We start from the raw sequence: 18,673 nt of genomic DNA on the forward strand, positions 1-18,673 counted from the left end.
AGCTTAAACTAAGAACCTTGTGCTCCCCTGACTCCATTTGTAGTTCCCACTCCTGTTCCTGGTGTTGGTATAAGTACTTGACTATCTACGTGAGGAAACAACTGGGCAAACGCACTCTGTGAGTGCAGTTGCAGAGGTCATTTGCTAGTGCAGAAGTGTGTACGCACAGCAGCTGCACCTCTCTGAGTTGCTGGTGTCCCATTTCAAAATATTTGAGTTCAGCCGAAGTGTTCAAAGTACTTAAATTTTCTTATTTAATCTGTAAAATTATTTTATTCTGCAAAATATAATAATAAATTGCTTGTATTCTGATGAATATGACTTGATCCCATAACGTACATGAGAGCAGTGTAGCTAAACCTCATTGTTTGAAATTGTGGTATTAAAAAATGAGGGGAATACACAGAATTGCCATTTTGTTGGCCACATCTTCCTTGAGAGCATGCTTGATAACTTCTCACTGTAAAATTTGTTAATTCTTGCATCACTAACTTCAGTATTGCGTATGCAAAAATTAAAGCATAAAAGGCAGGAGGGCAGAACTCCATTAGAATTATCTGCCAGGCTACAGAAAAGAGGTACAGGTTTGAAGAGCAGATTTATAGCTGAATTAATTGCATTCATCCAGACTGGATGTAAATTTGTTTGTGGGTGTATCCATAGAACCTAACTACTGCTCAAATCAGCTGGAAAAAAAAGCAGATTCTGATTTCAAGTGGTACAGCTTGAAATGTCACAAGTTTTCAGGAGCATCCTGAAATGTCTTTAAGTGTGGGGAGAGAATATCTATTTAGATGTCGGTTAAGCATGGTGACTAACAGATCAAAAGGGACTGTTAAGATATGCAGCCGACAAGCTGTGTAACATAATCTGCAGAACATCCCTGAATAATTACTACATCAGGCTCACAGCTTCCATTTGAGTAACAGCGCGTGTGCAGGTTTGACTTAAAAGGCTGTAAAGGATGGAGAATCCACTGTACCCAATGGAGTAGGTCAGGTGGTAATTATCCTCACTACTAATAGTTGCACTGCAGGAGGATAATTTTTGCATCCTTAGCTTCCAACAACTCTATCTCCATTGGAATAATTGTTGTTTTTTTTTCTTGCTGGATTTACAGATGTCTACCATCTGAAATCCCTGGTGTGTGTAGACATTCGACAAAACCCCATGGAGTTGCCTTCTAGTGTTTGAGGGCAGTGCGATTTTTTTAATAGTTCAGAGGCAAGTCAGTTGACATCATTTAAGTATGCTTTTATGTAATGACTGAATCAGGGAATAGCATTCAATGAAAGAAAAATATTATGGAAGTTGGAATTTGAATATATTGTTTTCAATTATTTAATGCTGATGAGAAACGTCGTAACCTTTGTGATGCTTTTTGTGCTTCCCTGCAGGGCAGCAAAGGACACTACAGATACCACTGGCAGAGCCACAATGTCAAGCACAGCGGAGTGGATGATATGGTCCTTCTTTCCAAAATCACAGAGGATTCCATAGTGGAGAACCTAAAGAAACGATACATGGACGATTATATTTTTGTATCCTTTGTAGTGTTGTTTTCAGCGGGGCCCTGTTGAGCTTGCTGAGCCTACGTGAAATTGATGACATGTATGTATTCTAGTGAAGCAGAGGAGTCAAAGATGCTGAGCATTTTATGTGACAGTTCACAAAATTCTCATCATCGCAAAATGCTTTGTAAAGAGAGCTAAATATGAGGGTTGAAATTAAAACCTGAAAAATTATTTTAAGGTATTCTTTTTGATATTTGGACCTGTCCTTGTCATTGTTGAAGATACGCCTGTAGCTCCATATGTTTATGTATTCACATGACCCCTAGAGCTACTGCAGTAATGTTACTTCGAAGAGTGAGAATTAATAGGTTTAAGGCGTTTATGTGTGTCTTGATACCATGTGGTCTTCTATACCTCCCAAATTCTAATGCTTTCAAAATAGCATTTCTTCTCTGACATAACCCAATTTACGACTTATTCTGGAATTGTTAATTCTGTGGATCATGGGCTGATGGAAACAGGTGAACATGTGAACATCTGTACATCTATAGTGTTTGCACTTTAAATCTGTGATTAAGGAAAACATGAAAGATTTAAACACCTGAACGTGTAACCTAACAAGAAAAACAGATTTCAGCACCAAAGGTTTGCATTTTTTTTTGTTTTTAAATTTCATATGAAAGGAGTTCCTTGGTATAAGAATAGTCACAATTTCATTTTTAACTTTCACAATGTAACGTGAGCTGGAATAATGAATTTGGTGAGTCCTAGGCAATATGACTGTACTAGAAAGTGGCACTGTTTCTTTCTTCTGCTGTAGCCAGGTTCTCCTAATTGCTAGTCATATCTGGAGAATAGTTTCCTTGAAGAGTTTTAATATTTTTTAGCAGAAAGGGAAGGAAATATAACATCTCCTGGCTATTTCCACATATTCGGGTGGTTAAGAGCGCAGTAGCAGCTCACTTTAGCAAGGACCGATAGAGGAAAGGTAATGTTGGAGTTGTGCTGACATTTCCATCCCAAACTGCAGACATTTTTAATATGTGTGTGCACATGGCTTTGGCACCTCTGTTCAGTGAAGTACTGCACCATTATTAAATTTGCCTTACAGAAACGGGATAAAGTTGCACAATATTTGTTAAACTATAGTATTGGGGCAAACTATAACACTCTTCCTGTTATTAACATGAGCACTGCGTGGATGCTGCACCTTCCTGGCAGTACATTAACAAAGTCTTCAGTGCTCTCTGCTGAAGAAAAAGCGTTTTTTCTTATAAAAATAAATGAAATTAACATAGAGATGGTCTTCCTCCTGAAGCAAGAATAAGTATGTTTTCCAAGGGGACTCATGGTCACATGAGGGATCAGAGTCATCTTTTAAAGCATTATAATTCCTTTGTGCAGGGAGAAAGGACTCCTTTTGCACTTCTGGGAAGGCTTTCATTCTGAAATGGAGATCATTTCTTCAATCTTTCAGTTGTTTGTATGTCCACTCATGAATGAACATTTCTCTGTGCTACATGTCATAGAGATTACCACATCATCCCAGAAAATGCTGTTATTGTTTACCAGCAGAAAACTGTCACTTCGGATGTTTATACTGACACAATGAATTCTTGATTTATTCTATTTGAGACCCAGATGTTGTCACTCTTCTTTGAATTAAATTAAGAAATGTATGAAGAAAGCATTACAAATGAGTAAAACATAAATTATGTTCACTGAGTTGTACTTCTTCTCTAACATGTTACCTTTTTGTGCTGCGGCATGAAAAGAATAGATTCTTATGTAGGATAATCCAGCAGGATAAATTTGTTAATTTTCCTGCTTTCGTTTGGAAAGCTTAGATAGTAAGTTTGCCTATGAGCAATTCCAGATTGTTGAATGGAACCTGTGGTATGACATTTTGGACCCATTGCCGTGGGTATGCTGCTAACTCCCAGCTCCGTGAACCAGTCCTGCCTGTGGAGTAGTACTAGTGGCTTCATCATGTGCAGTTCTTCTTCCAAAGGTTTCTACAGTATTTTGTGGATATAGGTGCATGTGCAGCTGAATGCAGAACAGTGAATTACTAGCATTCAAAATATTGCAAAAAAGCTTTCTGGGACTAATAATAGCTTGAAACCGAGTGTCTTCTTCTAGGGCAGCCTGCAGGATAAGACTCCTAGGGACTGTTAATAGTTACACTCATAAAATAACCCCACATCCTGAATTACCTAATTCCCTTAGCTCCCCCACTTGTACGTGCAGCTGAGTAATTGTCCGGTTTAGCTCAGTGGTGGCTGTTTCCATCCAGCTGTGCGTGCTCAGCACTATCTCTGTGAGATCAGAATGTGTCACTATACTGTATTCTGCAAAGGTCAAACCAATCTTTTCTAATACTGACAATACGGCCCTTCTCAGTTACAAAGGAGTGAAGCAGTTTAAATATGCCGTTTCCTTGCTGTATTTTTATGCAAGGTGCGTCATATTTGGGCCTCTAATACACGTTTCTGTACTTAGTTTGTGCCAAAATAAATATTTTGATAATACGAAAGCATCCCGTTGAATGACATGTTTATACTCTTGCAAACCTGCTAATTTAATTTTTTATTAATAATTTTTGTAAGCTGTGGGGTTTTTGCTACTATTTGAAGCTGTGCTGTATTGTGTAATAGATGGAAAAGTTATTTGGCAGTCACTAGTGGTAAGATAATACTTTATGAACCTCTAGTTACCTTAACTTCTTTTGAACGCAGACATATATCGGCTCTGTATTAATCTCTGTGAATCCTTTCAAGCAAATGCCGTATTTTGGGGAAAAGGAAATTGAAATGTACCAAGGAGCAGTAAGTAAAGCAATCTAAAATGTACTTCAGCATTCAGGGACATGTAAATATTATTCTACATGGTTAAACTCTCAGAAGCATTTGATTCTGGCTTTTGGTAGCATTCTGCTAGCCTGGGAGAGCTTGGCCAAGATCTGTTACCATATATTGAGTCCTCAGATTGAATTCCTTGGAACATAGGATTAATATTGCAATCAAATACTTGTATTGATTAACTCTAATCCATATCAGGTTCCTCTCCTTGACAGTTCCCTCCTCCTGCAAAGGCAATTTTTAACCTATTGTATGCCTTAGGCGTGGCCCACGATACAAAATGGCCATTAGTGGATTTGGAGGCTGTGACTTGAGAGCTCTCAAACCGGACAAAAACAATAAAAGAATTGAGATGCCAAAATTAGATGCCACTTCTGAAAATACAGCTTGAAGAGTGAGTCAGCACAAGAAAATTAGGAACTTAAAATTCAGTTTCCTGCTCTGCTCAAGTTGGGCATGTCCATAGGTTCGGGGAAACCATTTGGTTTGAATGGGCTCAGTGGATGAAAATGAGACACACAGTACCAGGCTCTGTGTGGCAGTTTAGGTAGTTTATTGTTAGCATATGACCACTGGTGGAATAGGCTTAAATTACGTGAGATTCTCTTGGACAAGTAATATATTTCAAGCACAGGCCATTTTTAGAGCAGGGTGTTTACGGTAGTTTAGGAGAAAATCATGGATGAAAGAAAGATCAGTAACAAAACCTAGAGACTTTGGTTTGTTTTTATTAAACAAACAAAAAATTCCTGTGGAAAATTTAGTATAAAGTGGGATTCAGAATTGTTTTTCCAGGAAAATAATTCTTCCAATCTAAATAAAAATTTATATTGTTCTTTCTGTGTTATTTAATGCTGTATTGAAAAATTACCCTCTGTTTCCCCTCCTAGGCACAATATGAAAACCCACCACATATTTATGCTCTTGCAGATAGCATGTACCGAAACATGATTATTGACAGAGAAAATCAGTGTGTCATTATTAGGTAAGAAAAAAGTTCTGTAAAAAAAAAAAATTATCATCTTCTTTTGGTGTTTTAATTTCAAGAAGCAGAAAAGTTTTATTTTGTATTATATCAACAAAAATAATCTGTTTCTGTGATCACTGAACATTTTGAGGTTTGCTAGGATAACTAAGTACTTTCTGACCCTCCCTCTGATTTTCCAGTGAAATTCTGATCATGGCTTAACCACAGGAAATCTCTTTCTCACATAGCCAGCAGCTTCATGCACAATACCGAAACTGCAGTAGCTTGAATGACTACATGGGAGAGATGGGAGCTATAGCAGCCACAGAGACGGTTTAATCCAACATTCTAACATTGACTGCATTTACTGTACTCTGGTTTTAGTACTATTTATTTTTTTTTCCTTTCTTAAAAATAAATGTACTTTTGTTCTTTTGTAATTTGCTTGTATTCAGCCAGAGACAAAAGGAGGAGAGAGATACTGGCAAATTAGTTTTGTGTTCACTATTAATCTCTTTTAATTGTTAGACTGAGGGAATTCACTGTAGAATGATTACTGAACTTTTTAAAAATGGCATTACTTAAGTCACAATCAAGTGATTTTGGGTCCAGAGGTATGCTTTGTTCTCATCTGTGGGTTTCTAGATGCTGTATGATAAAAGAAAGTGTGCAGAGAGCAAGAACTGCTGGATATTTGAGCTGGTGCACTGTACCTCCTCTGACTTTCCTTCTTACATAGAAAACTTCAGAGGTTGGCTGTAGTGCACCTGGAACTGCACTTTACCTGTGGCAGTGGTCTTCAAAGGGTGGTGCGTGCAGCACAGGGGCTGTGCACTGAAATCCACTGGGATGCGCGAGGAAGATATTAGACCTTCAGTAGTAGATGTATGCAATTTATAGATAGATAAATTATAGACATACATTGGGAGTGTGCGCCCAGACATTTTTTTAATGGTGGGGTGTGTGATCAAAGCTGTTTGGAGACACTGGCCTGAAACTTTCCCAAGAACTAGGGAAAAGAAAGAGGAGAAAAAGGAAAAATCATTTGAAAGGAAACTGCCATTTTATCAATCACAGCTTTCTGCCATTTGTCTGGAACATGCTGAGAGGCATCGCTATGAATTTAACAAAAGAGATTTCAAGGCTGAATGTTTTCTTTGTCCTGGGGTCTCTCTCTGGTCTTCTCCCTGGCGTGGCTGTGTGCCCTGCAGTGTCACAGCCCCAAGGGGCAGGATGTCCCTGGTGACCAGATCAGATGCTGTGTAATTTAGTGCACTCAATCCCTGAGGCTGGAACCTGCTAGGAGATGGTGGATGGTCACTGATGTTCAAGCTGATGCCCTTGCACCAGCGACTTACATGCAGAGGGGCTCCCTGTGCAAGCGTTCCTATACCCTTCTCAATACTCCAGGGTGAAAACAGATTTCGTATTAATATATCTCAGTGATAGGCTGCTGTGAAAGCTTGCGAAGAATAATTTTTTGAAAATTATCTTCACTTTTTAATTTCTTTTAATTTATGCCTGGGGATTGTTCGGGCAGAGCTTTCTTGGGTGGCACGTTCCAGTGGAAAAGTGCACAGGTGTCCCTCTGAGTATCGGCAAAGCCTATGTAGCTGTGTGGAAATGGTTAATTTTACATGGAGGAATGTCAACTGGGCATTAACACCTTGCTAGGTACACTGAGCTGTGCTCCTCTTAGGCCCCTGGCTACAGCATGGTGCCTTGTTACGGAAATGCCCAGAGCTCATAATCCTCCTGCCTCTTCTGTATCTGAATGTTCCCCAAGGTCAGTCCTCTTTTTTGGAAAACTGGTGCCTGTTGCCATGATGAAGTTACTAGTCCCATTTAGTCGAATTCAGACTTGTTAGGAATGCATAAAATTGGGTTTTATTTTGTTTTTTGAACAAAGTAACATCCAAGAGCCTGGGATGTCTCCCATGAATCTAAAATTACAGTGAAAACCTTTAAACCGTGGTGAACTGTGATTAAAAAGCGTATTTTTTGATCCATTGCTAATGCTCCGAAGTGCAATGAATGCAGAGGGTCACATTTTCAGAGAGCTGAGATGCAGACTTACAGATGTAAATTCATGTGAGAATTCTGGTGCTTGAATGATGGATGACACATTCTTTGGAGTGTCTGTATTTTATATGTGCAGAGTGAATTTTCTGTCAGTGTTTGCAGAGCCTCTTCAAGATCTGCTGGAGATAATTGAAATCTGCTGCAAAACTGAAACAAGAAAAATTATGTTTGCCAGGGACATTTCAGAGAGTTCCTCTTCCTTCGTACACCTTTATTTTTCCTATGATTATTCTTACTATAAGCACTGCAAAAACTGCAGACTAGACTTAGTGGTAGTTTTCATTATGGTATTTGATTTTTTGTGGCACTTAGAAATTATTTTTATCAAATCAAGTAACTCAGACATCCACAAAGCTGATTTAGTTTGGGTGATATTTTAATCCTTTTGACCACATTTAATTTAAACTGTTTAGATACAACCTGTATTTTCTTTGCGTTTCAGCGAACCGTAGTTTTTGCCATAAAAATGTGTCCTGTGGAAAATGAGTGACGATAACAATATGGGTATTGTGAGGTGCCTGTTTGCTTCTCTACTTCACAACTAGTCTGAATTTGGAGAGACTTTGCTGAAAATCCTTGGTGGAACAGAAGTAACAGAGCAAGCTAGTACAGCTGCAAACCCAGGTCTTTCCTTCTTTTCCCCCCTCAAGGTGGCAGATTCCCCTGCTAAAGAAAGGTTTGCCAAGAGGAGGTAAGAGAGAAGGTGTAGACTGGGCTGATTCGCAGTCAGATGGAAAAGGCTATGCCTGGCTTATGGTGCCTGTGGTCTCGGGAATGGAGACACGGGGATGGTGGGGAAGGGGCTGGTGCCCGCCTGTGTCCTCCTGCAGCAGGTGGTTTGGGCACCTGGGGCATCTCCTCTGGACCTGGGAGGGGACATGCTGTTCCTGGAGGCTAGACCTAGATTCCTAGGCAGGTGAAGGAAGGTCACTAGGGCCAGAACCCTGTGTGTGTGTAAGGATCACACACCCTTTTGCCAGGACATGTAATTCCAGAATTGCAAACAATGCATTTAGGCACTGAGGGAAAAAGCTCATCCTCTTCAGAAAGTCAGTGGATGAACTAGGAAAGCAGATCCAAAAGAAAATGCAGTTTTCTGGAAGGCTGAATAGATAGCAATCAAAAATAATCTTTTTATGTGATAATACCAATTTAAAAAGGAAAACTCTGACCAAAGAACCTTTCCAGGGCCAGGGAAGCCTGTTTCATTAGTGGAGTAATTGTAGCATTTATGAGTTTGCTTTAAGAAAATTACATGTACACATGTCTAATTCTAGCTGAGGAGCCCTGAGCTGTGGGGAATGGCTGTTAACAGCGTACACAACGGGGTTATTCCTGGGCTGGGTTCTGGCTGGGCTGGGCGCAGGGGCAGAGCACTGCCTAGGTGGGAGGAGGGAGCAGTTGCCGCAGTCATCTTGCCTTGTTCTGTGTGCACCCAGCAGAATCGCAAAGGAAATGTGCTCAGATGAGTAACACAGTTATGCTGGAGTCTGGTTTCTCATTAAGTTCATGTTTTACTGAGGTGTGATATTTAATTTAAGCCTCCAATGAGCCAAGCTCATCAGTGTCTAGTGCAGCAGACTGTTGGCATTTCTTCCTCGCTTGAAATGGCGACCGTTCCAAACTACCAACAAGGAGGTGTCCCATCAAGATTTCAATTCTGAAGGACTGTCTTTTGTGGCTTTGAATTCCTTCTGGACTGTCATTGTCCTGTAATTAAGGCAGTGGAGGGTATGATGAATATTTTTCTATTATGTAGCATTAAGTGTGTTTCTCCAGACTGTTTTTAAGGTTTTGCTTTCTATAAAGTTTGAGGACTTTATTTTCACTTTCTTTCTGTGATCTCCACCAGGAGATTTTACAGTTGCTTTAATGCAGTTTTCCAGTCCTTGTTTATAATTTTAGTTTATATTTTACATCCATGTGGCAGTGTTTGAGTACAGTAAAGCTATGTATGATGACTGCATACCAGAAAAGAGAATGCATCCGAAATACTACAGGTATATGTCAACGGAAAGATCATTTACCACCCCAGCTGTTTTTAGTGAGCAGCTCATGGCTATCTTAGGTCTATTAAGTTCAAAATTTAATATGAGATTTCTATCCAGCTTCTGTATCTCAGCTTTCCAGAAGGCTCAAATGACTGATCGAAAACATCTGCACAGAATCTAACTGGAAATATGGTTGAATTTTAATGAGGAAGTGGTAGAAACATAAGTCTGACGCAGTAAGAAAAGTTAGGTAAAAGCTCTGATTCAGAAGGGAGGAATATTTCACTGAAGTTATGCTACTGAAGTTTCTCTGAACATAATTAGAGAAAGTAAATTTTCTAAGTAAACAAACTGAAAACTTATCCAAATGCATCAAGAGTATTTTACGTCTGCAGTGTTCCTTAATGGCAGATCAAAGAGTTCTTTATAAATATTTGTTATTAAAATTTCAACCTTGTCCTGGCCATGCAAATAAATATTACTTGTATTGTTTTACAGACAGGGATGTGATATTAAATGTCAGTCAGAAAATTAATTTTAGAGAGAAGGATGAGTCAATGTATCAGGTCTTGCTTCTCTAATCACTGATTATATTTTCTCCGGGAAGGAAGGAAGGAGCAAAAAATTTTCCCTCTGCATTTGTAGGTTTCTGATTTCAGCCACATGTTAATTGAATTTGATGAACAAAATGTCACTTTTCTGAAGTAGCACTATATGTCTTTCAAAGCATTATCTTTTTGTTAGTGATTGAGACTGTGTAATGTCTTTATTTTTAGTAAGAAAAATCTCTGAGAAAATTGTCGGTACCACAATCCACTTACTTTAAGCCATTATAATAATTTTTTCAACCTTTAAATAGCTCCATACTTCCAGCATACTTGAAACTACCAAGCTAGAAAATGATTCTTACATTTTCTTAAAATAAATTTAATGGCAGCAGAGCAGTAAGATAGATGTGAAAAAACTTCTCTATGAGAATCATTTGGCAGGGATGCCACTATTTTTCTGTTACATTTGACTGTCGAGCTTCACTCAGGGCAAGATACCATTCCATCAGATAAAGTTACTTCGGTTCATAAATAAAGCATCATCCTGTTTTATTCTAGTTTAATTGGAGCAATTTACTGGTCTCTGATCAATAAAAGCATAAAATTGAGAATAGTGTGTGTAGGTTTATCTGTCTTGTTTTACAACAGGATGAGCAAATTTACTGCAAGCAGATTTTGAAGAAATGTTATATTTAATTGTTGAACTGTTGCTGATTTGATCTTCTAAATACAATTTGCCATCCAGTAAACTCGGTCTGTCCTTGTGGACGTAGAAGATACCAATAATACAGGCTTTCTTCTTGATGCTTAGGAAAAGATGACTTGGAATAATACAAATCATGGTCCACACTTGATGAGATGATCAAGACGTATTTTTTCACCTTTTCAGGTTTCCTGTTTGATCTGTAAAACTGCAGTCAGGAGAAGACGACAACATGAAAACATTTGGAGAGGGGCGTGGGGGGGTGCAGCTTTTTCAGTAGTTTCTGTACTGTTTGGAAGCTTTGAAGATGTAAAATGATATTTGCAGCTTGGCAGTTTGGGGAGCTTTTTCAGAATTAAACCTTTAGAAATGTCTCCAGTACTCATGCTGATAAGGAGCTACGAGTTGACATTCTGAGGAGGTCCTTTTGCTGTGCCGGACATGCTGATGTTTTTCTGGCAAATGTAGCTAAAATTTGTGGAGGAAAAGATGTGCCTTTGATCCGTACCCAGGAACAAGTAGGTGCAGGATAGAAGAGTCAACAGCATTCACGGAAATTTTTTAGAAGCTTAAAGATAGCACAGATCTTCACACAAGAAAAAAATATTTTGGATATCTTTATGGCATTGAACCAACAGCTGAAGGAAAAGACGTGCCTTTGATCCGTATCCAGAACAAGTAGGTGCAGGATAGAAGAGTCAACAGCATTCACGGAAATTTTTTAGAAGCTTAAAGATAGCACAGATCTTCACACAAGAAAAAAATATTTTGGATATCTTTATGGCATTGAACCAACAGCTGAGTGTTGTTTTGTTGTCTTAGTATAGTTGTCCAGGTCAGGGTAAATTCATTAAGGTCAAAGCTGACTTGCACCAAGATTTATGTAAGTCTGGAGGAATTGTGTTGAAATGAAGTCAGCTTTAAGGTTGGCATGCCATTCTTCTTTCCCTCTTCAGGAGCTTACTAATCGCAAGAAGGCAAATCTACTGATGTTATTATTCACCACTTCTAGCAGAAGGAAGGAATTGTGAAAGCTAGCATGGAGTATTAAGACTTCTTGTACCCTCTGTCAAGAGGCATAGGAACAGGAAGGTAGTTCTTCCGTCACTCAGGATGTGATTAATAATGTCTCATTATTTCATTCAGGAACACCTAAAACAAAAGACTCCTGAAACGAAGTAGGTATTTGGCATGGCATTCAAAACTTGGATTTTCAAATGAGTTTTTGTGTTAAGGTCTGAAGTCCCAGTAAATTTAGATGGGAATTGAGTTCTTAACACATTTGTTCTCTTTTGAGCATCTTGGTTTAAGTGTATTTATTTCTCAGTTTACATCGTTTTTTGACTTTGAAGTCCCATAGTCTGGTGTCCACGCAAGATGATGTATTCAAAGTTACTTATTCACGAACATATCCAAGCGCCATTCTCCAATATTATATCAGAGTCTATACATTTACCAGCTTACCTGATGTAAATGTGGTGTATATTTATTATTACTCATTGTTAAGGTACCTAGTCTCTGTTGAACGAGATAAACCTCAAATTACTCCATTCTAGAGTTATCTAAAAACTAACAGATACATTTTTGTGTTCCTTTTTTCATAGTGGGGAAAGCGGTGCTGGAAAGACCGTAGCTGCTAAATATATCATGAGTTACATCTCCAAAATTTCCGGAGGTGGCCCTAAAGTGCAGGTGAGTTCATATAGAGAAATACTGCAGCATAAATGTAGTCTGAAGGTTTACTTCAGAGGTAGAATGACAAAGGCCTGTCTCGGCAGACAGTGGCAGCCAAAAGGCACTCTACCAAAGAACTTAGTGGGTGAGCGGCTAGAAATCCCATCAAGCCCTCAGGAGCAGAGAGGCAGCTGAAATGGATAGTGAGCTGCTTGCTTGCAGATTGCTGGGCTGCCTGGGTGATGGGAGCTGTATGGGGGAAAGCTACAGCCCCAGATTCATCTCTGCTGAAAGTTTTGGAGCTCTCATGCTGAATTATGTCTGCAAGCATTATTTTTTTTTTGTTAAGTACTCTAATTATTGTTCTTAACCAGATTAAGAACAATAACCCATCTCCTTTTAGCAGGTGTGTGGTTTTTCCCTCTTTTGTTGGCATTCTGTTGAAAACCGAACTGGCTTTTCAGGTTTTTATTACTTCCATTAAATTTCTGATTTGTATGCATATGTCAGAGAGCCAAGGGCAGGAACATCTTTGATGACGTTATCTAGTCAAAATTAAGAGTATCTGAAAGCTATCTGAAGCAACAAATCGCTGCTTTATTGACTAAAGCTAATTGAGTGAATTAGACATAAAAATCCACTTAAAGATGTTATAATGTCATTCACTGACCGACAGGCACTGGTAGGTAGGTAGTAGCTGCTTTTACGAGTCGACTCTTTTCGAGTGCTTACTGTTATTTTTGCTTTATTGCAGTCTCTGATGTTGAGTATGTTCTTTCTGCTTAGTTTTGTGCAACAGTGATACTGGGAACATTGCAGAAAATAATTCAGTAACCAAGAGAATGTTCCAGAGAAAGTATGCATTGTGTTATTTTTGGAATAAATATAATCATACTTTATAAGTAAATATTTTGTTTTATTTAAAACCTTCCAGCTTTTTTGTACAAAATTAAAAAATATTCTTAGTGATTACAGAGTAACAGTTGTTGAATGTAAGTTGCCTTGAGCAAAATTTATTTTAAAATAAAATTCAGTCTTCTCTTCACAACCCAGCATGCATCAGGTTTGTTCCAAAGCTCGTATCTTGTTTATACTTCCAACTGCTAGGATCAGATGAAGAAACAATAATAACACACTTACAGCTAGATAGCAGCATCATTGGTCCTGAAACAAGTTGCTGAAGCAGTTGCAGGTTCCTAAATTTCATGCTGCTTTGACTTCATTGGTTCTGGTTCCAGTCCCCCCAAAAGATTTAAATGCTCATGTGTAAGAAGGAAATTGTTTAAAATCACGATAATGAAGAAAACATATCAGTTTATTTGCTCTGTTGCTTGGCAGAACAGTGAACAGAAGGACCAGTTTTTAGCCTTAGGCATTTTGTTCAATTTTGTAGGATTTTCTTCAAAAAATAGGAACTAGGAGGTCTGAAAAAAAAGATTCTATTCCATATCTGATCAAGAGGATTTCTTACCGATGCAGGCTTTCTAGCTTTTCTAATATATAATTTAGATGTCATAGTTTTGTAGAAAATCATTAGTAACTTTAAAAACGTCTATTTCTGAATCTCTGTTTCTCTTGTTTCCTAAAATTTTAGCATGTTAAAGATATTATTCTGCAGTCTAACCCTTTACTGGAGGCCTTTGGGAATGCAAAAACTGTACGGAACAACAACTCCAGCAGATTTGTAAGTCCCACTACCTTAGAGATTATTTTATTTTTCTAGCTTCTGTGCTGTTACAGAGACTGTTTTCAGGAGTAATAGAAATTGACTACAAATGAGGTAAATCTAAATAAAATATAAAGTGTGTTTTAAAACATAAAGTATATGTTAAGAGGCATCTATTTTATCTGTGTATGTTACACATTTGTTTCTTTTACAATATGTACTGGTCACAATTTATTTATAAAATGTTCAGTCTGCAAGCAAATAATTTATCAGCAACAAACTGGCCAGTTTTCCAGATCAGTAAAATGTACGCAGTAATACATGTTTAAAAAAAAATATTAAAAAATAGGTGAAACCATCCATAGAGTTTTTTGGGAAATGCCTTTACTAATATGTACAGAAAGTAGGCAGGAATTATTTTCATTCTGTCATTATAAAATACTTAATATGAAAAGACTGTTCACTATATGACATACTATAGGTTCAGTTTTTCAAAGTTACACATTGGCTTTACGAATTTGAGATTTGTTCCTCAGCCAGTGTGAGTATTAATGCAGTTAATGTCTCCCTGAAAGAAAAAGGATAATGGCTTTACCGTGCTTCCAAGCAGAATGCTGTTTGCCGTTGGTCATAAAGCTGTTAAATTTACTTCCCGTATAGGTGAGCCTTATGGTTTCCTTTATACTAAGCAAGAGTCTGAGCAGTGGAAAGGAGACGCTGACTTCCTCTCTATATTTGCACTAAGATGGTGTATTATCCCAAGTCTAGCGCTGTGCAAATGCAGAAAGAAAGACAGATATATGATAGTTCAAGAATCTGAGCTTAGTCTGTGTCACGGCACCCCTAAAGGTTGAATACCCTAGTAACCTTCCTGAGATACAGTACAAGTGCATGATGTTGGATTTGTATTTAGTCGTCATTGAACAGCTTTAATTATTTATTGCAGGGGAAATACTTTGAGATCCAGTTTAGCCCAGGTGGAGAACCAGATGGAGGAAAAATCTCCAACTTCCTACTGGAAAAATCTCGAGTTGTAATGAGGAATCCTGGAGAGAGAAGTTTTCACATTTTTTACCAGGTCAGAAGCGTATAGGTCCTTTCTGAGTTATTTAAAATAACTAGGACCAGTTTTTCCTTTTGATTGAAAAGTCGTTCTCAAAACAGTGTGATTGCATACTCAAGAAAGTAATCTGGGTATCACTGGGAAGCGTGGTAGCGTGTTAAAACACCACCTAACATAGACCTGCCTGGCTGCTGTTCAGCTCCAGAGCAAAAGTACTTCAGTATTTCAAAGGCCTTGCTTGGAAATTCACTGTGGACGCCCATATGGAGAAGTCCAGGAGAATATAATAGAAAATGAGAACTTTCCAACAGATTTCTTTTTAAACCGTCCCATATAATTGTACCTTCTGCTCTGGGATTGCCTAGCACTGCTGTGAAAGAGAGGTTTGTCTTTCAGTTAGATTTTCTAGGACATTTACAGTAATATCTATTTCTTGAATCCTCCAAGCATGCCTGCTTTTTTGTGTGTTTCAAATGTCTTTTCTGGCCTTTGCTGGTCCTTGACACGTGAGTTCCTTATCCGCTGAAGTGCCACGGATGAAGCTTTACAGAACTAGAGTAAAACCAGTGCATTGTAAGTGACTGTAAGCAGCTTCACGTAACGCTGATGGAAAGCTGAGTTGGGGCTGGAATTCCTCCGGGAGCTGTGCATTCTCCTCTTCTGAGGTATACGGACGGTTTGCGCTGTCCTGCTGATTTTCCTGTGTGGTTTGCAGAGGCTCTTTGACACAGGAGTTAAAAGACCATGGGGTTTTGACTGTTCTCTTCTGAGGTTAGTGTGTTCACTCCTTTCTTTTGCAGCCATGTCTGTGCACAGCTGCGTAGGTTTTACCTCGGTCTGAGGAGCCTCTCCTCTGGCATCACAGAGAACAGGAGCCTTTTGTAACTGCTCTGTTATTTGTTCGTGGCCCTCTTGGCCTCAGTGTTGCAGAGAGGTGCGACTTGAGCCATTCTTCAAATCAACATAGTCTTGGAGCCGTTCCAAACTTGCTTAACATACGGTATAATGGGCGTAGAGGATACCCGGCCTCACAATTAGAGTCACAAATAACGCTTCCTTAGCATGTTCTTTCAACTCTGCCTACCTTTCAATGGGCATGGAAAGGACGTTACTCCTGAGGATTTAGGTAATGCATCGCAGATTGGAAAACCTGCTTTGCCTTGTCTTTATGAGGTAAAGAGAATGGAAGGCATTCAAGTCAGTCGGTTTTGCTTTTTATTAGATGTGGAAGTTAGAACTAACCCATTCGTGGGAATGGGAATCTGGTCTTTTGGGTTGGGTTAAACAATTAGCATAAGAATGATTCGTACCTGGCACAGCCCTTGCTGTATCTCTCCCAGTAATTTCAGGCTCAGTCACCTCCTTCCAGCCTGCCTCACCTCTGCTGAAGATCGTTGTATAATACCTGATTTGGGGATTTTTATTCTGCAGCTAATTGAAGGGGCCTCTTCCGAACAAAAAAGCAGTCTTGGCATTACCAGTATGGACTACTATTACTATCTGAGTCTCTCTGGGTCCTACACAGTCGATGACATCAATGACAAATCGGATTTCCAAGAAACGCTGGTGAGTTTTTTACTCTGTGCTTTGCATAGTGGTGGATGTATGTTCATTTCACTGTCCATTGTAGCAAAGACATTGTTGTGTTAGTGTGGGAAAGAGGAATTAATGTAGATGTAACTGATTTTAATTATATTATAGCCTGAGGAGGAGGTATGTTACCCTGAAGAGGTCCTATGTTGCAGCCTAACAATCCTGAGGAGACAGATGTGTTTTAGAGCAAGGCGTTTTGTTTTCTGTTTGTTCTGTTTCAGAACACATATCAACACATCTTATTTATCTATGTAGCACAATCAGAGGCCTAAAAAAAAATAATTGTTGCTCTTGTATTATAGATAATTTGTTATTTTAGAAAAACAGTGAATTGAGAAGACATTCTGTAAGTTACCATGTACTCTAGACCCCAAGCCCTAGTGTTATGGATTGTTTTCTAGAAAGCGTCTGAAATTCACAGCCTAAGCCATGTAGGCTTTTTAGAGTCACTGTGTACAGCTTCACAGTTCTTAGTCTCAGTGGATAAACTGCCTGTATAGAAAGAATAAAATAATTGTCTCTTAAGTTCATTGTTTCACATTTTGCAATGAAATTATTTTTAGTGTGACACTAAAGAGCAGGTGCTTTTTTTTTTTTTTTCAGTAACCTTAATTTTTCCAGAATTAAGTTTGCTACAACATCTTCTAAATGGTGGAGATGCTTCTGTATTTAATTAAAAAAATACAAAAATGCAGAAATAGGGTATCTGATACCTTTTGGAACTTCAGTGCAGGCTGTAATTAAATGTGGTTGCCCTAGGTTTTTGAACTGTTTTGAAAAACTCAAATTTTTAAGAACTAAATTTTAGAAGGACTTCCATGGCAAGAGTCATTGAACAGATTCTTCAACTGATTCAATTTTTTTTCTTCCCAGCATGCAATGAGTGTGATTGGGATCTTTGCAGAGGAACAGGCATTGGTGCTGCAGATAGTGGCAGGAATACTTCATTTGGGAAACATCAGCTTCAGAGAAGTTGGCAACTATGCAGCAGTGGAGAGTGAGGAGTGTAAGTACCTCTGGAAACTGTTACAGAATTAGCGATAGTCTGAAACCCAGATGGCATAAGGTGAACTGCAATCTTGAGATGCTGATCCAAACACAGTGCATCATTTCTTATGGTGTCAGGCTGCTGATTTAGATTCTCTTCCAGAACCAATGGTGCTGTGGCCCCTTTTTTGTCTTGTACAATGCCACTGGCTTAATAGGAGCGCAATTTTGCATTTGGATTTTAAGAAATCCTTTTCCAACCTTTGTGTATGAAATACTAGGAATTGTGAGAAACAAATTTGAACTCTGCTCCTTTCAGTACATCAGCACGCATTCATAAAAATACCTGTTTCTTCTGTGCTTTGTCTGACCTCGTTGCTTTGTGAAAGCAGGTACCAAGTTGGGTAGTGTCCCCAGTCTCAGGTACACAGTCGGTGCTTAGGCATATAGATATATATAGATATATATGTACCTGCATCCAGAAGAGGTGCCTTGAAAACAGAAATTCAGAACTGAATTGAAGTGAAATGCAGAATGTGTATACTGTCTCAGATTTCCCAACCCATAGCTCATTATTAGGTACATTGAGTTTGTAACTATTTCCTTAGTATGTCCTTATCCACAACGCCCTGTCCTTGCATCCTTCACCTCTTACTGCTGCTTTATATCATCTAGGCCCACATCAGGAAGATGCTGAAAGATTAACGGATCTCGAGTTTTAAACATTTTTTTTCATTATTTGTACCTTGCATCTAACATTGATTTTATACTACCTTGATAGTTTAAGGTCAGAATGGCTAAGCACGACATATGCAGTAGCTTGTGCATATCTATCTGTTCTCTTAACTCTTCTTTCAGAATGGTCCTTGTGTTTAGGAAAACTGCATTTGTTTAGTTTTAGATAAGTTAAATATGAATGAAGTATCTTGTGCAGTCAGCTTCCCACTCCAGCTATATCAGTACTGTCTTGCTTTTTGTTTTAAGAAATTGGGAAATAAAAATTACTGTTTTTTAACCTTAACTT

At 38.6% G+C, this 18,673-nt stretch overlaps 1 protein-coding gene across 1 annotated transcript in view; it reads left to right on the plus strand.

Moving 5' to 3' along the window:
* Positions 1-1,397: 1,397 nt before the first annotated feature.
* MYO1E (myosin IE) overlaps positions 1,398-18,673 on the plus strand; it is a gene marked incomplete at both ends in the record, with an annotated part of 47,993 nt that continues 30,717 nt past the window's right edge. The window contains 8 exons of the mRNA XM_010083872.1: positions 1,398-1,541; positions 4,253-4,342; positions 5,266-5,360; positions 12,271-12,358; positions 13,935-14,024; positions 14,953-15,084; positions 16,501-16,635; positions 17,536-17,668. Coding sequence (XP_010082174.1) covers positions 1,398-1,541; positions 4,253-4,342; positions 5,266-5,360; positions 12,271-12,358; positions 13,935-14,024; positions 14,953-15,084; positions 16,501-16,635; positions 17,536-17,668 — 907 coding nt within the window. The remainder of the gene's footprint in view (positions 1,542-4,252; positions 4,343-5,265; positions 5,361-12,270; positions 12,359-13,934; positions 14,025-14,952; positions 15,085-16,500; positions 16,636-17,535; positions 17,669-18,673) is intronic.

This window comes from Pterocles gutturalis, unplaced genomic scaffold (genome assembly GCF_000699245.1).
Source record: "Pterocles gutturalis isolate BGI_N339 unplaced genomic scaffold, ASM69924v1 scaffold13520, whole genome shotgun sequence".
In the NCBI taxonomy this organism is placed as follows: domain Eukaryota; kingdom Metazoa; phylum Chordata; class Aves; order Pterocliformes; family Pteroclidae; genus Pterocles; species Pterocles gutturalis.